Raw genomic sequence first — 27,255 nt, 5'->3', positions numbered from 1 at the left:
TTAATAGTCAGTCTGGAGAGATGACCCAATTTATCAAGTGCCTGTTGTACAATCATGAGCACCTGAGCCTGGATCCCCAGCACCCTCTCACCTAGGAGTGATGGCCCACACCTGTAACCCCATCACGGGGGACGGTGGATGCAGGCAGCTTTCAGGAGCTCACTTGCCAGCCACTCTAGCTGATTCAGTGGCATCCAGGCTCAGTGATGGGCTCTGCATCAAAGTACAAGGTGGAACTCAATGTAGGAAGATGAATATCAACCCCTGGCCTCTGTGTGTACATGAACACATGTACACACACACAAACATATGCATTCATATACTACACACACACACACACACACACACACACACACACGCACGCACACAGAGAGAGAGAGATCTTTAAACATATACACAGATTTTTGAGTCATGTGACCTATGGAATAATGTAACCATAAATTCAGACAAGCACGGGATTTTAACCAGCCAGTTCTTCTTGAATTTTTTTCCACAGAGACCTGTCTTACTGCTTTTCTTTTGCTGTGGTAAAATGCCCTGGCAAAAACAACTTTAGAGATGAAGTGTTTATTCTGGCTCACAGTGGAGGTTACAGACCATCACAAGAAGGAAATCACAGCAGCGGGGCGTAACAGCACCTGGTCACATTCCACCCACAGTCATGAAGCAAACAGCAAAGAATGGTTACACTGAGCTCACTCTCTCCTTTTCACACAGTCAGAGATCCTATCCTAGGGGATGGTACCACCCACAGTGGGCAGGTCTTTATACCCCAGCTAACTTAATAAATACCCACAGATATGCCCAGAGGCATATCCTCTAAGAGGGTCTAGAACTCATCAAATTGATAACTACAATTAAAGCACCCCAGCTCTGAACTATTATCTATTGGCTGTCAGTTTGCTCTATAGGGACAAAGAATGCTACAGTTCTATGCTGTTGTTTCTTCATAATCAATCCTTACACACACACACACACACACACACACACACACACACACACAAGACTGGGTGATAAGGTGAAGCAAGAACAAAGAACATTCTAAATGAAAGAGGGAAGGAAATGATGCTGCCACTGCTGAGGATGGCTGGAATTAGCACAGGGAGGTCTTGCCAAACAATGACAACAGAGATGGGAGGAGAGGACAGACTCATAACACAAAGAAAAAGGCTCTGCCTTCAGCCCACATGATGAGAGAGCTCTTGAAAACAGTCTCCAAAAAAGAAGATAGATGTCAATCAAAACCATCAGAGGCTGTTTATGTACAACCACTTTAATCACCTTAATTTCATATAAAACTATAAAAATATATCCCACGTGCCAGATGGAAAAATACTCGGATATTTGGAATTGATGGGGTTTTTCTTTTCAAAAAATTCTGACTAATGTTCATAAGTCAAAAGTCACTGAAACTATTTTGCTTGTGGCTAAAAACATAACAATTCAAAGAAAATAACCCTGCGGCCACTCTGTGTGTAGGGGAGGGTGGTAGGGTGGGAGGCTTCTTTAACCTCATTAAATTCCCTAAAGGCATCTCCATGGTAATGACAGAAAATACCCAGAGAGGAGGCGGATGAGCAAAAAAACAGGGTGAGCAGCTGACAGATCTCTGTGGCTCCCGTAGCCACCCACAGACTCCAGTAGCTCTGTTCCATAGAAACATGGTCCTTAGAGCACTGGAGGGAAGCAGGAGGAGGAATTAAATTCCATGGACAGACACAAGTGAAGCAAAGAGATAAGCTTTAGCAGCCTCACATGAGATGGACTGAGAATCAAGACACAGGCATTACACCCAGAGTCCCTCCTCCAGGTTCCGTGGACCAGGATGCTCCGATTGTTTATAAGGCTGGTGTTCTATCCTGGAGAAAAACAGTGGAACCGCGTGATGATTTCTGATGAAGGATGACAGACACCAGGGATTGATGGCTAGGTCAGACCATGGTTGATCTAGCCCTCCGGGTGTTCTGAGACTCCTACTAGGTAATTTAAGCTGAGGTGTTATCATTAGAAAGTAAAGGCAATGGGTGGGCAAGCCATCACTTGATGTGTGGCGTGCAGCCAGAACTCATCAGATATCGGCAAAACTAGATGCCCGTCCTAAGTATCATAATTCTCCTCATCGGAAGACCTCATTTGTGACTGCTCTATGCTTCCTTTGGCTTTATAAAGCTGGCAAACTGAAATCGCTTTAGCGCTTTTCTCCAGGTGGCAAAGTCCCGAGGAAAGCCCTGGTGCCTCTCAGCTTTTGTGTGCGCAACCTCATAAAGTAAAAGTCTAGGTGATTCTAGAAGTCCATCCCTGTCGGCATCCAGATGGCATGTCCCAGAGAGCATAGCAGTTGCTGTTCTCCCAGCTCTACCAAGCCAATAAATCGAAAGAATAATGAGATGGAGGGTGAGCGTCTTCTCGGCCTCCCGTCTGTTCTTTCGGGTTCATGCTGTATAACCAGGTTAAGTTTTCATTTTTAAGTTCATTCCCTCCTTCTGTGTTCTCGCAACACTGAATCTGAATATCCTTATTTATCATTGCTAACTACGAGCGCCCTGCTTTCTTCTTGGATCCCAAATAATCTATTCATGCCATGTCTCTGCCATGAGCCCAGCCTTTGCCAAGGTCCCATTTTGTCAAGTCCCAGTGTTGGAGAGAGTCACCAGCTTCCATGTGTGTCTTATGGTCTCGTTAGCCAGCACCCTGGGGTGGGGTCCCTGTTCTTCTTGACTCTAGTCACCTTTATGCACACACTGAAGTCACTGTGTCAACCAGAACAGCCCAAGATCTAATAGCCCTAGGATTCTGCTCTGATAGGAACTATATAGATTCTGATGGAAATATAATCACATTTCAAAAGTCTTAATCTGAAGAACCAGCTAACATAAAGGCTCTGTGTTGGGGTTTTTGGATTTTGGTTTTGGGGGGGGGTGTTGATTAACCTCTGACTCTCACTGTTGTTTTAGGACTCAGGAGATATAGTGGGGACCCAACCACTGTGGGTCACTGTGTTCAATATTTACCTAACCACTGAACTTGCTTATTTCTATCAGATCCCTACCTATCTGAAAATTTTCTGGCGTTGAGCACTTTATGAAAATTATAGCCGACCTGTTACATCAGTAGAACTGTGCACAGGTCATTTACTTTCATTTCTTTGGTTCCGTTGGTCATTTTTGTTTTTGTTTTGTTTTTTGTTTGTTTGTTTGTTCTCCTTTTTGGCTTTTTGTTTTTGTTCTGAGTCAGGATCTCATGTACCTACACAAAGTAAATCACAGAGTAACTAAGGCTAGCCCTGAAAATAACTATGTAGGTAAGGCTAGCCTTTAACTTGTGATCCTCCTGCCTCCGTCTTCTAAGCACTGAGATGAGAATAATGAGCCACCAAACCTCAGAAGGCTGACAGAGAAATTGCAGAACACTGTCATAAAAAATATTGCACATTGAAAATGCCAATTTGTAACCAAAAGTTCAATCACGGTAAGAAAAATAGAACGAGTCGACATCAAACTTCAATGTCAGCCCCAAGGTCTTATTTCCAAATAGTGCTTTGTTGCTGGCCCCTGACCTCTCATTTCCAGCTGCTCTTCTCCAAAAGCCATTGAGGGATGACCTCATGTAACCCTGTTACCATCATACCCTATGCTTTTTATTTTTGATGGCTGATTAAGTTGCTTTGTAAAACCGAAGCAAAAGCTGTTACTGAAATAAAATTTGCTGATGGACAGAATGAACCATTAGAGCTTTTTTGTGGAGCAATTAGGTACAAGAGTGTGGGTGTTACAAGCTTCTCCTGGGGAGCTGGCAATGTGGCTCGGCCGAGCCGGTAAGAGTGCTTGCTGCTTTTGTAGAGGACTTGGGTTCAATTCTCAGTAACTGCCTGTAACTCCAATTCCAGAGGGTCCAACACCCTCTGGCTGCGCACAGATAGTGTGTGCACATAAACCCATGCACACACAAATACACACAAACATTTTTTAATATTATATCTTTTTAAAAACAAAAACAAATCTCTCTTGGGCATCAGGACAATGGAACCTCGTATGGTGGCTCCGGGTAGACTAAGTCTAAACCTAAACCTTTAACCTTTTGTTTTTCAAAGAGATGCTGGAGGACAATCTTAATAGAGTTGAAAAGAAAAACCCCAGGGCAGGAAAACTAAATCTTGGTGGCTGGCAGCAGGAGGAGAGAATGGAGAAGAAAGAGAAGGCAGGTCATTTGAGTTAATCATCATGAGGTCAGCCATGAGGGACGGAGGGAGTCATTGAGAAAGAGTGGGAAAAGCCCAGAGTACCAGCAGTCTTGGGCTAGCATCCAAAAGAAAGAGGGAAAGTTAAAACGCCCTGAGTCTGAAAGGTGGGGTCGCAAGCCTACAGAATCACTTGGCCACCGGCAGAGACTCTCCTAGTGGGGAAGTCTTTGGGATCCTTGGTGGTTTCGTTTTGTTTTCTTTTGCTGCTTTGAGTCAAGGGCTCAAGTAGCACAGGCTGACCTCAACTATGTAGTTGATGATAACCCTGAACCTGTGGTTCTGCCTCCACCTACCCAGTACTGGGGTTGTGAAATGTGTATGCAGTGCTGGGGATGGAGCACGAGGCATTACCAATGCTGACTCTGCTCCAGAAACAGAATCGCACCCAGGGCTTAGTGCTCCTGCAAACTGTACCTTTTAAATCCCAAGAAATGTGTTGTTGCTTGATGTAATGGCAATTACAATATCGGGTACAGTTGTGGTACGCAGAAAATAACTAAATATTAGTAAAAGCCAAAGCGCTAATAGTTGATACTTGGTACTGTTTGCTAATAAATGTAGCTTACTATAAATTTTCCAGTGATTTAAATGTAGTTTAATCCAATCACTAAAAGGTCCATGGGTTTGGGGAGGTAGCTCAGTGGATAAAGGCCTTGCCACACAAGCCTGAAGATTTGAGTTTTATCGATTCCCCATAACCTATGTGAAGAAGCTGGGCATGGTAGCACCTGCTTGAGATTCCAGTGCTCGCTCTGGGCAGAGACAAGAGCATCCCTGGGATCCTGGCCAGCCAACCAACCTCATCTACTCAGCAAGTTCCAGCCAATGAGAGATTCTCTCTCTCTCTCTCTCTCTCTCAAAAAAAAAAAAAAAAAAAAAAAAAAAAAAAAAAAAATGGTGGAAGGCTCTTGAAGAATGAGACACAAGACTGACCTCTCACCTCCACATGCACACAGATGCACGTGAATCCTTGCACACACAAATGAATTCATACACACACATGCACTGTTAATCCCACCAGTTGAGAATAAGAGCACTACCACCATTTTAAGCCCAATTTTGAAGCAAGCTTTATTTAAATACTGGCCAGATCCATTTCTGGGTTCCCAGAAAAAGGCGAACAATCAGCCTTGCAGAGGCTTAAAAAGGCAAACTCACACGGTCACTGTATTTCCCATCAGGTCCAATCAGGTGCAAACATATAACCTGACATATTTCCTGCCTGTGGAAGGACGGGGAGCACTGCCTACAGCCAATCAGGAGTGAGAGAATGTCTGATGTATTTTCTGTCCACATATCTCCCGCCCACATGTAACCAAGCACGTCCAGTGCAGATGCGGATGGGTCAAACAAACGTGATTGGGGAGTGAAAACATAAAACTCCTCTAACACTAATGTTGGTTCTTACAGCACCCATGGATGTACCTACATCAACATATGCACACATATACAAAGTTCAAATTTTGAGTCAGGCTTGGCAGCTCATGCCAATAATCCCAATACTTGGGAAACTGAGGTAGGACTACAAGTTTGAGGCTAGCCTGGGCTACAAAGGTAACTTCTAGGCTGATCTGAGACTGGAAATGAGACCTCTCAACAAGAAAAGAGTTGCTGTTTTATTTAGTTAGTTGTTAGGTTGTGGATATGTATATGTGTATGAATATGACAGGGGGCACTGCACATGAATGTAGCCGCTCATAGGCACTAGAGATGTCAGATTCCCAGGAGTCATAGGAGGTTGTGAGACACTTGATGTGTGTGCCGGAAGCTGAACTCAGGTCCTCTGCAAGAGCAGAACACACTCTTAACTCTTGAGCCATCTCTCCAGCGCAACCTTGAACTTCTTATCCTCCAGCCTCTTCCTCCCAAATACTGCAATTACAGGCCCCCGCCATCATGCCTATACCTGCATGCTACTATGCCCAGAGGAACACGCAAGCCCTCCGTCCAACAAACTACACCCCCAGCCTCCAAATTTTGCTTCATTTCCTAAGCCGTCACCTTGCCACCTTGTCTGAAACGACTGAGTTCTCACAGTACCTCTGTGACCGTTTGTTCTACAATATCTCACAAAAGGTTCACGTGTTAAACACTTGATCCCTTGCTGCTGGTACTGAGGGAGGTGAGAGAAACCTCCTGAAGTGGGCGGAGTTACAAGAAGTAGGTCATTGGAGCATGCCAGGGAAGGGTGTATTGGGAAGTTGCCTCTCTACCCCCGGCACCAAACTAAGGTAGCCCCGCTTGCCCGAGGACTGATACTTCCTGAAATGCTGAAGGCATTGCTTATGTTTTCACTCCCCTAAACAAGTTTGTTTGACCCAACTGTACGGATGTACTTGATCACAGGTAGGAAGGAAGTACTCAGGCCGGAAATACATCAGGATGCTCGCTTGCCTCGGATTGGACCTAATCGGAAATACAATGGCCCTTATGGTTTTGCCTTGTCTTAAGCGTCTGCAAAATGTGACTCATCTCTATTTTCTAAGAACCCAAAAATGAACCTGCTCAGAGCCCATCATGTTAGACAGTATTGAATTAAAGCTTGCTTCAAATTTGGCTCAAACAGGTCTTTGTCTTGTTATTTTCAGGATTAAAGCTTCCCCAATACCCTAAGGTGTTGGTTGTAATATGTCTTCCCACCCAACCTCCCCAGTGGAACTCTGACTTGCATCAAAGGCGGTGGAGCCAGCTAGCAGTGGACTTGAACCTCTGAAATTCTGAGCCAAATAGATCGTCCTTCTTTTTAAGCTTTTCCCCCTCAATCATTTTGTCACAGGAACAGAAAGTTGTCCAATATAATTTAACTAAAAGTGTATTCACCAATGGGTTTTGTTTGTTAATGTACATGCTGGTTTGATTGAATGACTTGAATTCAACTCTTTAAAAAAATCATTCTTTTAAAAAATTTTTTGAAATTATAATATATTACATTTCTCCTTTTTCTTTCTTCCCTCCAAACCCTCCAAAATACTACTCCTCCCCCTTCAAATTCATGGCATCTACTTTTCACTATCATTGCATGCATATACATACATGTATATACATATATATTCCTAAATATGACCCATTTGGTCCATATAATGTTACTTATATGTGTGTTTTCAGGGCTGAACTTTAAACACTAAACAATTGCTGTGCCCTTCCCTGGGGAGGACCACCCCTCCCTTCCCTGGGGAGAACCACCCCTCCCTCCCCTGGGGAGGACCACCCCTCCCTTCCCTGGAGAGAGCTACCTCTCCCTTCCCTGGGGAGAACCACCCCTCCCTTCCCAGCTTTGCTCGAGTAGGCTTGAGGCCTCTTCCCTATCTGGTGTAGCATGTCCATTGGGGTCATCCTTGTTCAACTCATGTCTGTCCAATGTTTGCTCATGCGGGTGAGATTTTATGGATGTAGTTTCTGATGTTACGAAGAGACAATCTCACAGCAAGCTCCCCAGTCCTCCAGCTCTTAGAATCTTTTTAATAATTGTTTCCTTTATTCTTGCAGATTGTATACATGCACACAGTGAAATCAGAATGTCTCCATCTTTCTCCTTCAACTTGCCCCACATTTCCCCAATACATCCCACCTCCCGACTTGGTTTTCATTTAGTCTTGTTTCTGTAACCCACTAAAAGCAGTTAATGATGCCCTCTAGTACATGGTGTGGAGACATTCCTTATTCTCCAGGGCAAGGAATCCTATCAAACTGAGCAGCCATTGTTTTAAAGACAATTATTTTTATTTTTGAACACATGTCTAATGCTTCCACATACAGAGATCTTCTCCATGGTGGAATTGGAATCTTCTCTATTTGCTTGTGTCTTTCTCATCCGTATTTCCCAGTGATCCCAACGGGCAAATCATTAATTTCATGATCAGAAAAAGATATCTTTTTACAAAATGACTAAAACCATTTTCTAGTCGACATTAAACTATGCAAGAACCCTGCATTCTAGGGTCTGGAGAGATAGTTTAAGAACACTAGCTCTTCTTCCAGAGGACCTGCATTCAACTCCCAGCACCTACATGGAGGCCCGTAACTGTAACTCTAGTTCCAGAGAATCTGATGCCCTCTTCTGCCCTGCAGAATTCTGCATGTACATAGCACATAACCTCACACACATACACTAACAATAAAAGATGAGTTATTTTTAAAAAGATCCTGTGTTCCGAATGCTGGTGAGATGGCTCAGAGGGAAAAGACCCTGCCACCAAGCCTGGTGGCCTGAGTTTGATCTCCAGGGGAAGAAGAGCACCAACTCCCACCGTCTTTTGAAGGTCACACAAAACTAGTATAATAAAAAAATGCAATTTTATTTTACTTTTTAAAGAACCTCTAGTTCTAGAAATAACTGGCCAGTTTCATTGCTGCTCTGCCCTTTGCCTTTTTTGGGTAAACTTGATCTAAAGCTTACAGATGAAACTCTTCCATTTGACTTTCTGAAAAACAGTCCAGTTCCTTCTGGAGCTAAGTGGAGGTAAAACTGATAGCAGAACCCCGTTCTTCAAGTTCAGAGTCATTGCAAGGTCCATAAAGACACAAGCCTGAGCTACGCTCCCAAGCACAGTCCGGCTAGGGCAGCCTTGGAAACGTTTGCTGAATACTCGGCCTGCTTCTTCTTCCCTTACGACCATCTCTACTGTACAGATATCTGGGACAGAAAAGATTTGGGGGCTTGTCTTCACAGCTTGAAAATGTATTTCCTTTCAGGAAATTGTCTTAAAAACTGAAACACAAAGGAAATATAGGGTTTGGTTGTTTTCTTTTGGAAAAAAAAAATTGAAGTTGTTCTGAAATACACTAGCTGCTGTGTGTGTGTGTGTGTGTGTGTGAGAGAGAGAGAGAGAGAGAGAGAGAGAGAGAGAGAGAGAGAGAGAGAGAGTGTAAAATGAAGAGTGTCTTCCTCGATTACTTACTGTTTGAGACAAGGTCTCTCAGTGGACCTGGGGTTCACTGACTGCTGAGACCGGTTAGTCAATGGCTGGGCACCATCCTCTCTCTTTTCCATCCCTCTTCCCACTGCCTCCCAACACTGAATTATAAGCAGGTGCAGCCATACACAACTTGTTTAAAATGTGGATGCTGGAGAGCCGAGCCGACCCCTCAGCCCCAAGCCTGCGCAGCGCTTTACAGAGTGATCTCCAACTCCTAACAGCTGGGTGCTGAGACCACCACTGTTAGACTCTTAAGAAAGCAGACACACAAAAAATCCAGGACACAGGGCTCAGAAAATGGCTCAGTGAATAAAATACTTGCCCACTTGCTAGCCAAGGATAAGGACCAGATTTTGGATCCCCAGGACCCACATCAAAATCTGGGCAGGCTTAATGACTGTCTGTAGTCTCAATATTCACAAAGCCAAGACCAAGGGCTCTGGGACAAGGCAGGGCTACACTTGCCAGAACTGGTGAGCTCTGAGTTACATGAGAGATCCTGCGTTGATAAAGTGGGGGTGCAACTGAGGAAGACACCTCGATTTCAGGCCTCCATACATGCACATAAGCATGCACCTACACACTCATTCCCACATACTCCAACATGCATAGACATGCATACATACCACCTATGCAAACACACCAATAATAATAATAATAACAATAATAATAATAATAATAATAATAATATAGGATGCCTTTTAAATCATCTCCTCACTAAGGATTCAACTCAGGTGGTAGGCTGGTTGCCTAGTTTGTGCAAGGCTCTGGGTTCAATTCCTATCAACATACACACATGCACACACACAATTCCTCTCTCTAGTGGGAAGCACTTTCGTAAGCTTAGCTGACATCAATGCAATTCGTGCTGTATTTGCTGAGTATTCCTAACAGATGGCTAATACTTAAGCAGGTAGAAGGATGTCTAAGGTCCTTCTACCCTGCCTTTCCACTGACATCTGTACACTAAGCTGTGATGGAAATCACACTGGTATTCCTTCATCCAGCTGTGGACGCTCAGGATGAACTGGAGGTGATAAACCACTTTACAGCACACTCACATCCACTGGCACAGAGGGAAGGCTGACGTGTTTGTTAGCGTTGGTGGAAAGAGAGTTGTTCTTCTCTCAACATTTTTAACTGATGAAAATTCTTCACACAATTGCCAAATTAAGGCAAAAGGCAACTTTCTTGATATTTATGATGGTCTCATCAGATAACCACTGTAAAATATCTTCCAGAATTCTGCATCTCCTCAGACTTCAGAGTTTGTTCTTGGGATGTTAGAGATAAACAAAGTTGGTCTTATAAATCTCTCCAATGTTGTAAATATACAGTTTCTGGCCCTTTCTCTTCTTGGAGCAAGAAGCCAGATCCCACCAGCAATTCAGATACCCTGGCCTTTCTCAAAGATGTCATTTCACCAAACATATTATGATTTAGCCAAGTGCTGAGAGCTAAGCAGGAAGCTTTTGTATGGGTTTGCCCCAAGTGAACATCTCTGGCCTTTGGGAGAACCAGCATTACCCCCTTTGATCTAGTAATTGAATCTGGACTGAGAAAAGTCCCTGGAGAGAGAAATACTTGCTTTCGAAGTATTAAAGTTCCAAACCTGAGATGATGGTGTACACCTGCAATCCCAGTCACCGAGAGATGGAGGCAGGAGGATTTCTATGAGTTTGCAGCTAGTCTTGTCTACAAAGGTAGTTCCTGTGAGCCTTCCTCCCTTAAGTTGCTTCTTGTCAAGTATTTAATCACAGCAACAAGGATTACAACTAACATCTGGTGTGAGCTAGTATGTGATTGTCATAACCACCACTCACAATTATTGTGTACCTTCCAAGAGCCAGAGGTTTAAAATGTACCATCTCCTATAACCTAGAGGCTGGAGGAGTTGTTACCTTTTATTTGTGCCCTATGAAACCAAAGATCAGTTGAAGTGGTTTTCCGAGAACCTGAGCTATCGAGTGAAACCCTGACTCAAAACAACAATAAAAGCTGAAGCTCAAGGCCCCACAGATGCTAAGTGGCAGAGGGCATATGTCAAACAAGGTCTTTCTCACTCCAAAGCCCCTACATAGAGCATCTCGCTTAGGAGACATATCAAGTGGCTTATCATCAGAAGTAGACCGCAGGAGCCACCGTAGCTGAGCATAATCTCATTCCCAATGGTCTGCTGCCCCTGTCAGAAAGGACTGTCCTTTGACATGTGACACACCTCTGCAGCAGAGACTGTGATCGCCTGGAGAGATCACCCAGTTTTCCTACTCTTGCCCAGGCCTCCCCAAGACCAAGTAAATGAGTATGGTGTCATTGGGACATGGTAGATGGTTCTAGTGTTTAATCGGGTTTGAAACCATTGCTCTGAAAAGTTGCTTTAAAGAAAGGAAACGTAAGGGAGGGGGGGAGGAAGGAAGGAAGGAAGGAAGAAGGAAGGAAGGAAGGAAGGAAGGAAGGAAGGAAGGAAGGAAGGAGTTGTAAGGAACTTTTCCATTTTCTATCCTGCCAACAAGATTGAGTAGAACTCTGCTGGAAGCATTTCAACTGCCCCTAAAAAGCAGGACCTTTGCTATTTGCTACTCCAGGCGTGCACACAGCTCCAACTTTGTATCTGTTTCGATAAAAGTAAAAATGTATAGCTTTGTATCCTGCACGAGTGCCTGCACCTTTAGGGCCACATGGCACGTGGGGGAAGCTACTCCAGCGAGGAGTTGTGCATCTGGTCTCTTGCTCTCCCCTTCCCAGCTGTCCCCTAGGCAGCTGTCACCATGCCTGGCATGCCTGGCACACACATCCCAATTCCATGACAGGCCTTCTGCCACTACACTTTTTTTTAAGTCAATTAAGTCAACACATTAATGAACACACCAAAATACTCATAGCAACCTGTATTTATGTGCAGAGAATATTTACATCCACCACTATGTTGGCTTCCAGCTCCTTCCCACACCTACCTCCTTCTCCTGCTCCCTTGATTCTGCTGCTTCTCCTCTCCTGCCTTACCAGAACTTTGTCCCCGCCCCACTCTCTACCATCCAATCATGTATCACCTTGACCTAACTAGTACCAGCCCTCACCTGCACATTATCCTACAGTATCTGGCTCCTCAACACTTAGAGAAAGCAGAGAGCACTCGAGGCAGAGGTGAGGGCTTCAAAGCAGCCATGGTGCTGTGGCCCTGTGGTACCTTGGAAATCTGCTCACATACATTTGAACATCATTTTAATGTAACTAAGGGAATCATTTGGTGAGTTAATCAGAAGTGAATATGACCACACATGAGCTGAGGACCATGTAGAAAATCAAATCAGACTAAGCCTATACAATACGATAAATTGTTAACTCATGATGATTTGGGAGAATGATAGAAACAGGATTTTACCCTCTAGCCAAGGCTGGCCTCAGATTGGAAACAATTCTCCTGCGGTTGTCTCCTAAGTGCTGGGCTTAGAGGTGTAAGTGACCACACCATGTCTGCCTTTATTGTTATTTTGAGTTAGGGTCTCACTTGATAGCTCAGGTTCTCAGAAAATCTCCTGCCTCAGCCTCCCTCAGCTGGGGTTACAAGAATAAGCCGTCACCTCCAGCTTGGTTGTTATTGCTAGTTCTGCTATTCCTGCTTTAATACAGGTCTTTCTGTCGCCCAAACTGTTTACTGTGTCATTCTCAGTCCACAGTTGGTTGAACCCACAACAGTAGTTCCCAGAGATACAGAAGACTGTCTTTATCCACATAGCAAAGGGGCTGAGGCTGAGCCCACTGGTGTTGCAGGATATTTGATCGCACTGTGAACCCCAAGATTATGTTACTTACTGGGAAAACATGATTCTAGTCGTGGTGTGGCTTACCCTAAGCACACATTTTTAATCCCTCTGGCTGGAATACAGACACGCCCTTAATATATGGCTTTATCCTAAACAATAAAGGTAAAATTTGCAGAAGAAACATGGTAGAAAATGGTGCCTAATTGAACAGCAGACAAAGGGATGAATCAGAGAAAGATTTGACAGAATAAGATATGCCCAGCCCATAAGATGGCCACTTGTTCCTCTCAGACCTCTGGGCTATGGCAATCTCTGTGTGGTCCTCTCAGGGCAGTGTGCCCAGAGACTTCTGTTTATCCACAGTAATCAATCCAACCTTTGCCTACAGAATGAAGTTACTGTCCTTCTGAGACCCATATCAGAAAAGATTCAAGAAATACAGACTTTCCGTGAGAGAAACCGGGGGAGCAACATGTTCAACCACCTCTCGGCAGTCAGCGAGAGCATCGCCGCCCTGGGGTGGATAGCCGTGGTGAGTTACAGTGACGGAATGCCACAAGCCCTGCTCCCCACATTTTCAGGAACTTCCAGGGCCACCTTCATGCTCCTCCATCCATAGTCTGGTCCACTGAAGGAAAGCTCCTTCCAGGGTGGATGCTTCAGCTTTCTCTTACCCTGTATAAGCCAAGCTCTGTGCTTAAGCCACGTGCTTTCTACTCTGAGCTAGGAATGTGTTTCTTCAGCTTTTAAAACAGCCACTGCCTCCAACTCTCACCCACCGTTCTTTGCTTCTCTTCAGCTCCTTCGAGGTGTTCTCTTTCTTATCCTAATTTTTTTTCCTTCTATGCTTGGGTGATGGTCCTGTTTTCTCAGTCCCCCAAACCTGGTCCTTATGTCAAGGAGATGAACGACGCAGCCACCTTTTACACTAACAGGGTTCTGAAGGACCACAAGCACAGGTATGTACTCCCCTCCTTTCCATTCATCAGACATTTACTCCTAAAGCTTAATAGACTTGGCCACTAGACTCTTCATGGGTACAGTGAGTAACCTTGGGATTAAAAGCCCGTCTCTGAGCTGGAAACCTATGGGAGTCAGAAAGAGAAGGCTCAGGAATTCAAGGTCATTTTTGCTCCATAGGAAATGGGAGCTCTGCCCAGGAGACCCTGTCTTGAAAAAAAAATTTTTTAAAGGCTGTTGAGAGATGGCTTAGCAAGCTTCTTGCCATCACACCTGGATGGCTTGGTTAGAATTCCTTCAGCTCGAGTAGTAGAGGAGAGAATCACCTCCCACAGGTGTCCTGTGACTTCCATGTGCACACCTCAGAGGGCATGCCAACACATATACACACACAAATCAAATGAATAAATGCAATAATACAACCAAATAAGGGAATGGAGACATTGCTCAGTGGTTACAAGCTTCCAGAGGGCCAGATTTGGACTGTATCATGCAAGCCACAACTTCAGCTCAAGGGGAGTCAACACCCCCATCTGTCCCCTGCAGATACCTACAGGCCCCACACGCACTCACACAGGCGAGACACACACACAAACATAAATAAAAACTTCTCATTTTCTTATAACTTTTTATTTAAAGAATGTTTAAAATCCTACTTTCATAGGGAAAGCCACATGGAGAGGGGACTCAGCTTCCTGGCAGACACACACATTTTATAAAGAAAGCTGACTCAGTTTTCTTTCAGTGAATAAGCTGTCCCCATTTGACCACATGTCTCTACATTATGAATTTCTGTACTTAAAGACTGGACCTTGATGTATCCTTTGCTGGCCTCGAACTCATGGCTATTCTCCCAGGTGCCACCAAGCCCAGTGGAAATTTCCACTGATCAAAGTAGAGGTAGTGAGTGACTAGACAGAAGGAATGGAGGAGCCCAAAACTGAGACTAAGGAAACAATGATCTAGGCAAAGGGGAGCGTGAAACCGGAAACTGAGTTGAAACAGGACCTGGAAGGCAGACAGCTGTTGTTGCAAGGACAGTTTTGTCTGGAGGACCAGCATGGAGCGATCTTGTGTCCTACAGCCCAGATAATGGACCCTAGAAAGACCAATCTGAGGTTAGAAGAAAAATATGGAGAGGAGGAGGTATCTAGAGAAAATGTCTCTTAAGCTATTTACAGATTGTCCCAAGATCCCTCACCCTTCAGGATCACAGCTGGCTAAGTGTGATGTGGCCACTACTGGAGGAATTGGGACAAAAATCAGAGCAGCAGTCTTCCACTGTCTGGCCTCTAGTAGGTCCCCCTCTGAGCTCTTAAGTGGAATCACCAAAAGTGGCCATCAGTTGACAAGTCTGAGGCCTCCTACGGACATTACTCCCTAGTCCATTACTCATACAGACAGAAATTGGAGGACCTGAATTTTCAGGATTATAATCTCAGTGACTTTACTGATGCAGATCCAAACATCAGAACCAGAAGATATACTTTACATAGAACATAGAAAACTGTATAGCATATGTTGCACTAAATATTAAAATAATGGTTCTGTTGCTACCGGTCCCACGGGGTCTCACTCTGTGGGAATGCTCACTCTGTGGAAGATGCTCCAGTGTGGAGCCCGGCACCCGGTCTATTTCTCTACCACACAGTCCTCTAGGTGGTTAGTTACCGCACCTAGCACCCACACATCTCGCTCCAGAGGCCCTGCACATTCTCACTCCACGCGGGTAACAGAGCTGGATCTGCACGCTCCAGCTGCCTCTCAGCCATTGCTTTCACACATTGTCCTTCACAGCTCGGTAAAATCAAGATAATCATTTATCAACTAGACTTATATGTTAAATTCTCAATCCACAATACATCCGAACCATAAATTCACTGCTAATCAATAAAGATATAAACCGCCCACCTAGACAAGATAAAATCGATCTAGTTCACCTTGATCTGAACCATCCTCCTCCGCCGCCTCTGTCTTGAATCTCCTGCTTTCTCCTTCCACCTCACAAACTTTGTCCCCGCCCCACTCTCTACTGTCCAATCATGAATCCCCTTGACAGCAACCTACAAGCATATTCAAATACATTCCATGATGTAACCTATTGACTAAGAGGGTACCATTCAAAATTTGCATTTCCTTTTTCTTTTTTTAAAGAGGGATTTTTTTTTTTTTTTTTTTTTTTTTTTTTTTTTTTTGAGAGGCAGAGGTGTCTTCTAGAAGAATTTTTTTTTTTCTTTTTCTCTTCTGTTTATCTGTTTGCTTGTTTTGACACAAGATCTCCCTATGGAGCCAAGTGGCCAGCTTCAAACTCAGGATCCTCCTGCCTCAGCCCACTGGGTGCTAGAAATGCAAGCATATGCCACCACACCAAGCTATTTTTAAAATCAATATTTCGTCAATATATAAGAACATATATCTCATATATGAGGTATAGGGAATCATAATATAAGTTATTGTTTTATGTATTTATCCCAACAACTAATTTTACAGTATTTTAACATCCTTCCCTGAAGAAACCTATACCCGCCTTTTGTTGCTCCTTGTTTCTTAAACCCTAAGCATCCACTCGCTAGTCTCCTGAGGTGGTATCATCACCAAAGGGTCTGTGCTTTCCCTCTTTCTTGCATCTGTACAGAACAAGTGCAGTCTCTGCCTGCTTTGAGGTTGTTTGTTATAGGAGTTGAACTCAGGACCTCCTGTGTGCTAGACACACACATTCACACAAAACTACACCCCTAGCCCTCCCTTCTCTTCATTTTGAGGCATTCTCACCAAGTTGCCCAGGCTATCCTTGCACTTACTCTGTAGTCTGGGTAGGTCTTCAGTGTGATCCTCCAGCCCCAGCCTCCTTTGTAGCTGTAATTATAAGATTATGCCAAGAAGCCCTGCTCACCCTTTGCCAATTGATCTCAGCTATTCATGTTAAATATAAAACACCAGTCAGCATCACCCTGTGCTTCATCAGCAGAGTGCCTAAAACAGATATATAAGCCAGAGAAATGTCACCAGAGGTGTAGATGGGCTCACCCAGTCCCCCTTGAACACCTTATTCTGGTGAACTGATGATTGAATCCATGGGTAGGTCCCCCAAGTTCCCCACAGAGCCTCCTCTGCGTTACCCATGTGGCAGATATGTAGGAGAGAGTGTTGAAAGACTGGCTTCCTGTGGTTGAAACAGAAGGGCTGTGGCCCAAGGACTCTGGTCCTGTGCTTCCCATGCACCTGGCTTTGCTGGCTGTGGCTCCATTTTCTGTATGTGCAGAGTGAGCTGGTTGTCTCAGCTTTGCCTAAGGTGTGGCATCACAGCTTCCAGAGACAGTAAAAATGGAGGGAGGTTCTCAGTTCCCCCTTGTTAGGAACCTGCTCGGCTATTCTCCTAGAGACTAACTTCAGGTGCAGAACTACATGTAGTTATTCTTTTCTATAGTCTTTTTTTTTATTTCTGGAACTTTCTTTAAGACAAAATAATACTGCTAAAAGAAAAACACATTTATAGAGAGAGAAAGATCTGGTTTGGGTTGATTGTTAGAAATTTTCATGCAATTATTCCTTCTTGCAGTTTTTTTTTTTTTTCTGGATCTTTCTCCAGGCTGAAATAATACTTCAATGGTTAAAAGAAAAACCACATTTGCCTGTACAGAACTGGCCCTCATTGGTTGCCAGAATTTTCAGTGGAAGCTATGTCATAGGTACAATCTGATCTCCCTTGCGTTTGAATTGCTGTGTCTGTGTGCTGTGTGAGAGTACACACACACACACACACACAGATGAGACTCATGTGCATAGGTAGAGCATGTGTGTAAACACAAGCACTAATTTATTTTGAAGTGAGCCTTCCCCTCTGATGGCTGATGTGCGAACTGTTTCCTCTGCCCAGGGCATTTGCTGAGAGCCTCAAAAAACCCTATGTGACAAGGCATTAATGAAACAGATCTGGGAAGTGACACTCACTTAGGGGATTTTAATTATGAGAGGGAAGCAGAGACTCAGAGATTCCAGTCATAGAGTCAACAAATCTGAAGCTGTAGAAGAAAACACAGTGATCAGGAGGAGTCCAATCCCTACATGAGTTCCTTCCTCATCAATAGGACAAAGATCTGATGAGTAGAACCTAAGACAGGAGAGGTTTATTTAACTCCTGACCTGGGAAACACCACACCTTGGCTGGAAAGGCATGGCCATAGGGCTGGCTTGGCAGTTTAGGCAGTGAGAGATTGCTTACATCTAGGCAGGTCAGGAAGTAGAAATGGGACAAGAAGTGGGGCTACGTTATACACTGGAAGGCCCACCCTACAATGACCAACATCCTACAGCCAGGCTCCACGTCTCAAAGGTTGCACAACCCCCCAAAACAACGTGACAGGAGCTTGGAACCAAGTCAGCAAACATCTGATTCTGAGAGACATGTCCCAGCCAAACCATGGCTGTCTTCCTTCTCACTTACCCCCATGGCCTGGGTACATCTTACGACAGGGCTCTAGGCATTTCGAGGAAAGTAGTGTGGAGAAAAGCCACGGTTTTTGAGAGGCTCAATAACACAGCTTTCCCCCTGCAGTTCCCTTTCATTAGTGACCGAAGCAGATCATCAGGCTCAAAACTCAGTGTTTTTTCATTTTCTGACTCCTACTGCTTCCTTCAAAACCGGGAAAGGAAAACTGTGGGGGGCAGAAATTACCCAAAGGCAACAAGGGAGGATGAAATGTAATTAAATATGAAATGATCAAAGTATTAATATATTTTAGGAAAGAATCACAGCCATTTGCCTGTTCTCACATCTCTCATGATCACAGGTGTTAGCCTTGTTAAGAAAAACTTTTGGGGAGCTCTTCATCCAATAAAGCAAAATCTGATCAAATTCCACATTACTCTCATTGTCAAGAGCATCCAATTAAGGTACCTCATCAAGAGTCCCCTTAGAAGTATGGGGTCTTGCCTGCTAATAAGAAAACCTTTTTCTTTTCTTTTAAGTGTTTTTTTTTTTTTACATATGAGTACACTGTAGCTGTCTTCAGACACGCCAGAAGAAGGCATCAGATTTCATTACAATGGTTGTGAGCCACCATGTGGTTGCTGGGATTTGAACTCAGGACCTCTGGAAGAGCAGTCTGTGTTCTTAACCGCTGAGCCATCTCTCCAGACCCCAGAAAACCTTTTTCTTACAATACCAACTTTGCCAGCATTCACAGTCGTCTCCATGAGCAGAAGTCTCCGGCCAACCATACTTCTAAACCCAAATACCTGCAGATTACTAGAAAACAAGCTAAATGACTTTATTGCCTTTTTTCTTTTTAATGCTGTTCTCACTCCTAGAAGTATGCTGTTCTTTATTTTGTATGAGAAGGAGGTCAGAAGGAACGGTGTGCTCTCCATAGTCACCTCCACTAAGAATGACACACTCCCTCTGTCAGCTCTCTGTGTCTGTGTCTGTCCATACCCAAAGCTAGGAGCTCTGGCCATCCCCCCTCCTCCCTCTGGAGCACTCAGGGTTACCCACATTCTCAATGTTCTTCTTTGGCTCAAGGACAATTTGCTCTGGACTCCTCCAGAGCTCTGGCTACTTAATATCAAAGTGTAAAACTGTAGCTTTGATCCTAACGCTGCTCTTGTCCGCTCTCTTGTAATGAAGTGATCTGCGCCATGTGGATTGGGTGAGATCATATCTCAACATCTGGAGCGAGCTGCAAGCCTACATCAAGGACCACCACACCACAGGTCTCACTTGGAGCAAAACAGTAAGTACCAAGCCCTCTCTGACCCAAGGATCAAAGGCCATAAAAACACTTGTGAAGATGTGTACTCCCGTGTGCCCTAATAATCTTAACTCGGAATTTACTGCAAGATAGGACAAAAGCTTTCTGGAAACGGCTTTTCCTTCAGGAGACACTGTTAACTGCCTGCAGAGCATATGGAAAGGAAATGGTTAAGCTGCCTGTGATAAGGATGCAAAGGGAGTGTTTTCTATTCAGTCATAAAGAACAAGATCATGCCATTTGAAGGAAAAATGGGTAGAACTGCCATATTAAGGAAACAAGCTAGTTCAACTCTCTCCTACTTTCAAACTGTATGATAACCATCTACACTTGGGAAAATGCCACAATGAAATCTATTATGTTATATAATTAATGTATGCTCCTAAGAAAACGAATGGAAAACTATCACAGTGGGTCCCACTGCTGTTAAGATTTGCCTGGGTGCTAATCACGTGGACAATAGCCCACTGCTTACCACAGAAGGCTCAACTCAAGCTCAGGGGTTTGCAGTTACCAAGATGGTGTTAAGAGATGGGAATTAGAGGGAGCACAAGCTTTGGGGTGTAGTTATAAATAAAATATAAACTAACGTTTAGATATTGCTTTTTGATAATGCAAAGTTTAATGACCAACCTCTCTTATTGCCGTGTGTTTATCTGGTCTGGGTTCACTATATTTGCTGTTGGTCAGGGGAAGGTTGAGACAGTGCCTTCTACCTTACGGGCTGGCCTGGGAAACCTTAGATAACCTTAAACTTCTACCTGCCTCTACTTACCAAGTGCTTGGATTGCAGGCATTTGCCACCACACTGGGTTCATGGGGTGCTGGACAAGCATTGCCCCAACCAAGCCCCATCTTGCTTTGGTTGCACCTTAGCAATGGAGTAAGCCTCTGCGTACATGTCCCCACCTTAACTTCAATTAATGAGCCATAATAAACCTTCCTTTACGTTTCCCACCTCGCCTCTCCTACCACACAGCATAATGACGTAGACAAGAAATTGCATGCTTTTCTAAATGGTTTTGAGATGGGGGGGGGTAAATTTTTGTAGACTGCTTAGAATTCTTCCACATCTGTTTCAAATGAAGGACTGTTTGGTTATAAATCTGTGTGCCACATTTTGACCACCATTAGTGAATGGTAAGAAGAGGATTAGGAGTCCTTGGAACCGTTATTGTTTTCCAACAGACTAATACAAGGGGGATGGCAATTCACTTGTGGAAAACAGTATCAACAGATGCTAATTCTCATATGAGACTCGTAAAAAATGGATTAAAAAAAAGTTTCTTTTAAATGGTCCAAATACCCTTATTACCACATATAAAGCTAGGCAATCATTTCTGTGAATATAAAAGAGAAGATCTGACTATTAGTGATAGAAAAATATTAATGATAGAAAAAATAGTGTTTCTCTTTGTTCTAGAGTGAATGCTTACTTTATTGTGTTCATTAAAAAATAAGTATTTCTGGAGCTTGGAGGTGTAGCTGGGTGGAAGAGCGCTTGCTAGCCTGGGCTCATTCCTTCAAATCAAGGGGTAGAGGAGAATATTCTCTTTGTGCCAGTAACTATATATTTTATAGACACACACTACAAGCATACAACCAAGTCTCACAAACGTTGATTTTCTTTCCATATACGACATATTCAGATAGCTTTTCCTTCATGTCACTTTTGATAAAGCTCTCGCTGCAACTCACAAAGTCAATTTCACAATCTACAAATACATCACGTCCCACATCTTAAAAAGCGTAATAAACACAAAACACGTGTTAAAAAAACACGTATTATATATTTACACAAAATATAAGGGATCCCTAAGCAAATTGGGCCTCAAAGGTTGCTGTATTAGTGACGGCTATTGTTTATTAAGCACGTGGTTTAAGTCATGAGAAAATGCTATTGGAAACAGTAAGTGCTCATGCCCGTTAGGCTCATGCATGCCTTAGCACCCAGCCACGCCCCAGCCACGCCCAGCCACAACCCTGCCACACCCACAGCCACGCCCACAGCCTTACCCCCTGCCCTGTGCTAGTTCTTCAGCAATGAAATGATAGTTGTGACCCAATACTAAGAATATGAAGTAGTTACAATAGGATAGTATTTATTCTGCACCACATGTGTACAGTCTTTTGAAAAGTGGCCAAACTTATGCCATGGCTTTTCCTTATTTTTACCCTCCTTGTCTAAAATTTGAAGGAGAACCCATTAAAAAGTACATTATAAGGTTAGAGAGATTGGTCAGTGATCAAGAGCACTTAGTGTTCTCATAGATGGCCCAGGTTCAATTCCCAGCACCTACATCTCCAGGATTTATAACCAAACAGTCCTTCATTGAAAACAGATATGGGAAAATTCTAATCAGTCTACAAAATATTCACCCCATCCACACACACCCTTTTTAAACCTTTAGAAATGCATGAAATTTCTTGTCTATGAACGGCTCACAGCTGTCCATACTGCAGTTCCAGAGGGGTCTGCTTCCCTCTTCTGACTCCTCGGGCACCAGGCACGCACGTGGTCCACAGACATCTATGAGAGCAAAATTTTCATACACATGTAATAAAATATATTATGAAAGTTAGTTTTGAATTCAAAATTTTTCTATTCCAAATTTACATTTCTAAAAACTGTTTAAGATCCCAAGGACAATCTATCGTCCAAGTCAAACTCATTTCTCCTGGATTGCTCTTCTCGGGCAAAATGAATTCAGCAGCCAAATGAATGTTCCTAGATAAGGTAGAGTCGAAATTCTTGCAGAGAAGAGAGACCTATTAAATTATCTGATCAAAATGGCTCTGGGGAACAAAAAAAATAAACACAGTCCTTTCGTCTGTTTATCTACTGCTCACAAGTATTCGAAAACAATTCTGTATTTATGAGAAGTCAAGGACCAGAAAGACTAGGGGAAGGCATGGTGTTAGTGTAAAACACCACAGGACTCGGGTGTTTACTTTTTATTTCATGTTTTGTGTGTTTTGGGTAGAGGGTGGTGGAGGTCAGAGGACAACTCTGGGGAGACAGTTCTCTGCCACCATGGATTCATGGATTTAACATGAGTCATCAGATTTACATGGCAAGTGCCTTTATCCACTGAGCCATCCCACCAGACAGTCCCCTGCAATGCTGCCCAGACTACACAACGCAACACCTCAAGGGTCTTGAGTAATTGTTGTTTGCTTCCATTTTTAAGGTGGGTATCGGCATTTTCAACTCTGAGTCTTTTAGCATATTACTAAGGACACTATGGTCCCCCAATGGTGCCTTGTGCTAACAAATACCCACCCCACCTCCAAGAGAGCAGCTGCCACCGGATCTTCCAGTTGCTGCCTCCTAACCTTGGCCTTCCGAGTGCAGCTGTGCCAGCAGCTGCTGCCACGCCTGTCCACTTGTCGCCGACAAATGTGGAACTCTGAGGGCAGGGATTGTCTAGGACAGCAACGGGGGAGGCAGCGAGCGTGTGCACAGTTTGCTGGGCAAGCAGCTGTGAAGTCACCTGCCTGAGTCTCTCATTACGGTGACTTCGGTTCATGGAGCCTTGTCATTTCTCTGGGCTTTTCTTCAACTTGAAGCCAACATGGACCTAGCAGCAGTCCAAGCCAGAAACGACTCCAGTTTTCAGTCGGTTTCTATCCTCTGGAGTCCTTTTGGCATTGATTGATCTTCTTTCTTCTGGGCTAGGGTTCGGAAACACTTTGTTAACTAAATTGATCTTTTGGCACAAGACTGGTGGAGGCACCAGTGAGCTGCCCACCCGGCAGTGAGACAGATTTGTAAGAACCACTCGGAGAAACTTGAGCTCAGAGGTCTGCGGCTGGGAAACTGAAGCTTGGCCCTCACAGTGGCAGTTCCAGACAATTAAACCTTTCCAGTGAATTTCATGAACAAGGCCAATCAGGAGGCTGAGTTCATTGATGCTCTGGTGTCCAGCTTATGGACATGGTTCTGTGTAGTTCAAACTTACTTTAGCTTTAGAAACTGGCTGCGGTTATCTGTAGAGTAAAACCACGTGGATGGATTAGATAAAGGCTTATGTGATGAATGGTTTTAATGAGTCTTATGTTTGGGGGGTTGTTTTTATTTGTGTTGTTTTGTTTTGTTTTGTTTGAGACAGTATCCTATGTAGCCTGTGCTGGCCTCAAACTCTACATAGCCAAGGCTAGCCTTGAATTCTTGATCTTCCTGCTTCTACTGGGATTTCAGGATACGCCACAGCACTTAGCTGTAATATGGCTTTGTGTGTGTGTGTGTCTGTCTGTCTGTCTGTCTGTCTATGGGGGTAGCACCAGGGCCATTTAGTTGGCACAGAGGACAACTACATGGAGTCAGTTCTCCCCTTCCACATCTACATGGGTTCCAGACTCATCATCAAACTCAAGTCACTAAGCTGTCTCACCAACCCATGTTCAGATTTTAAACATCTTCCCTTCCAGTGTGTTAGCTGCTCGCCGGCAGAACTGCCCATGAAATATCAGGAAAGTGCAAGCTGCGGGTTAAAATGATAAATAAAGGTGGAAGTTTTCTTCCCCAAGGCAAGCTACCTCAACAACATGTCTGTCCTCCCCAGGAGCCTTTTCCCTTTCAGCCTATCTTTTGATGTAAATCCAAATGTCCATTCACAAAGCAGAAGGCTTACCCTTCACTTGTGGTCTAATTAAAGTCTGCCAGAGGGCATCCTGAGTTACTAAAAATAATGTAGACTCCACAGTGTGTTGTTAAATATATGTTATGTGAGTTGCAGGTCTTCTGGACTCTCTGGTCCCTCTTGATATTTACAGAACTGGGCCCAACCTTCTATATGCATGCTTCATTTAGAGCTTGTGCAAACCTCACCTTGGTTCACAGGGAGCAGCTGGGCCTCAGAGGGTGTCACTTGTCTGAGCTGCAAAGCTCCAGAGTAGCTCTGGGCAGTGCACCTGCCCATAGTCACATTAACTATGCAAGAGCATACAAGCAGCATAGAATGGTCCAGGGTGAGAGCCCTTCAAGGGACAAGTCCAGAAGGCAAGGCTTATGAAAACAAGGAGGATAGAGATGTGCCACCATCTAATAGGCCATGTGGTTTCATGCCAACGGCAACCCAAAGCCTTGCTAAACAGAAACCTCAGAATACCTGGTCTCACCTGTGCCTTCCTGATACACAACTCCCAGTTAACAAGACTCCCTAGATGGTTTCTCTAAATGTTACAGATTCAAAAGCCAAGCCCTTATATATTTCCATTGACCCAAAGAAGTTATTATGGGGAGATCATTTTTTTTGTTGGTGTGTGGTTTAGTTGTTCATTTTTGAGACAGAATTTCCTATATTCCAGACTGTCCTTGAACTCACTATAAATTCAAGGATGACCTCGAACTTCTGATCCCTTGCCTCCACCTCTCAAGTGCTGGGATTACAGGCATATACCGCTTCACCCAGTTTATGCAAGGCTGCAATTGAACTAAACTGGTGGGTAAGCAAGCACTCTACCAACTGAGCAACCTCCCCACTCCCATGATCATTATGATACACAAATGAATGCAACTGTGTGGGCCATACTGGAAAATAATTAGTCTCCTCAATGGTCAGAAAAAGCTAAAAGGGGTCGGCACTTTGATGGATATAAATAAGACCCGGTGCACGCCTTTAATCTCAGCACTCAGGAGGCCAAGTCAAGTGAGTCTACGTGAGTTTGAAGCCAGCCTGGTCTACAAAGTGAGTTTCAAGACAGCCAAAGATACACAAAAAAAAAAAAAAAAAAAAAAAACCCTGCCTCAAAGAAAGAGAGAGAAAGGAAGGAAGGAAGGAAGGAAGGAAGGAAGGAAGGAAATAAGGAAGGAAGGAAAGAAAAGAAAAGGAAGAAAGAAAGAGAGAAAAGGAAAGAAAGAGAAAAAGAGAAAAGGAGAGAGAGAGAGAGAGAGAGAGAGAGAGAGAGAGAGAGAGAGAGAGAGAGAGAGAGAGAGAGAAGGGTAAATCCAGGCACAGTTCAGTTCAGTATGTGCACATCTAGGGTGCATACACAGCTTTTCCAGGTGGACTGTAAAGGCTGGTAGTTTTGCAGAGCTGGTGACAGCAACTTTGTAGTTATCCTAATAAGTAGCAACAAGGCTTGTTACTTTCACTACACATTGCTAAGTAGAAAGTTACAAGCTGTAGAAAGTACTTTGAATTGTATTTGATACATGAGAGGAAGAAGAGCCCAGGGCATCCAGTACACCTTAGAAGGCTAGTGGTCAATGTGGGATCTGAAGAAGTGCAGGATCTGAAGAAGGATCTGAAGAATGGGCACACAAAGGTGATGATGGTTTGGGGAGGAAAGGTAGAGAAGACTTTCCTGTCTAGATTTTTAAGAAAAGCAATAAGAAGAGCCACTAACAAAGGAAGAAAGCACCTGCCTCTCTATTGTTTGAGGAGTCCCATGAGGCATCACTAAAGGAAGAGAAATCCTGGAGTACTATAAATCACCAGTCTGGATCATCTAAAGAAAGGAAGAAGTAGAAAAGCCATAACAGGAATAAAAACCTGAGGACCCCCATTCTTTAAAGGAGCTATCAGGGAGGCAATGAAAAGATTGGCGGGTGGGTCTTACAGGTGTAAGAAGGATGACCTGGGAGAGACCTTGAAAAAACTGTCAGCATCCAGCATATTGGTTCATTTCCAAAGCAATTAGGAGATTCTGGCTACTATGGTCCATAGACTGTGACTTCCAGTAATTAACTCGATTGAAGAAAGAAAGGCCTAGGGCATCTGTGAGGCACACCTTTGCTGTATCCATCAGATCTTTCCTGGAGAAGATTAAGTGAGAGGACTGACCTTGCCTGCATGTTACAAATCTTATCCAGCAGGCCAGAGTCTCAGAACTGAATAAGAAGGGGGAGAGGAGAACCAGAATTGAACTTAGGCAACTCCCTCCCTCTACTTCCTGATCCACCTGCAGGTAAGCTAGGTCTCACCAGCACAGTTTCAAACCATTCCCATGGCCACACCTTCTGGTTACAGTGGACTGTGATCCCTTAAAACTGAGAGACAAAATAAAGCTTCCCTCCCTTAAGTTCTGTTACCCAGGTACTTTAACATGCGGGATGCTAGTGCAAATAACACATCCAGAACTCCTAGTGTAACATCATTCATTACTAGTGACTTTCAGGGAGAGACTTCAGGAAGTGGGGTGGGGGTGGGGTGAGAGTACATACAACTTTGTCTACTGAGGAGTCTAGTTTTCACATAATGAACTCTTCTTGATTATCTGCAAGTCAATTTGTCTAAATTGATAGATTCCCACGCAGAGATTCGGGGTCTGCCTGAATGTTTTAAGATCAATGTTTATTGGTATAGATTTATTTTAACTCTTGATGTATCTTCAGCAGACTGTACATATGTCCATAGCAGTCAGATAGCCTCAATTTTCATGTAGAATTAACAAAACTATTGAGCTCTGAGTTGTGTATTTATAACGGTTTCTATTGCCCCATAAATACCTTTGGGTTTTAGTGTTTGTTGATAAGAAAGTATAAATATTTTGGAGTATTTGTCTCTTTCCATAAATCAAAATAGTGGTAGCTTTTAAAACTGTCCAATTTAATAATCAAGATTATTCTGTTTACTAGGAAATTTTTACAACCAAGAACTCAAAGTCTCTAAGTCTGAGGG

At 43.7% G+C, this 27,255-nt stretch overlaps 1 protein-coding gene across 3 annotated transcripts in view; it reads left to right on the top strand.

Annotated features, from left to right (window-relative positions):
• Positions 1-27,255, top strand: part of CAP2 (cyclase associated actin cytoskeleton regulatory protein 2) — a 157,970-nt gene that overhangs the window by 102,215 nt on the left and 28,500 nt on the right. For all 3 annotated transcript variants that reach the window (XM_080915482.1, XM_080915483.1, XM_080915484.1), the window contains 3 exons: positions 13,309-13,452; positions 13,794-13,879; positions 19,507-19,612. In XM_080915482.1, the coding sequence (XP_080771608.1) occupies positions 13,309-13,452; positions 13,794-13,879; positions 19,507-19,612 (336 nt within the window). The remainder of the gene's footprint in view (positions 1-13,308; positions 13,453-13,793; positions 13,880-19,506; positions 19,613-27,255) is intronic.

This window comes from Micromys minutus (genome assembly GCF_963924665.1).
Source record: "Micromys minutus genome assembly, chromosome: 1".
Taxonomy (NCBI): domain Eukaryota; kingdom Metazoa; phylum Chordata; class Mammalia; order Rodentia; family Muridae; genus Micromys; species Micromys minutus.
This window is presented reverse-complemented; position numbering and strand designations above follow the sequence as displayed.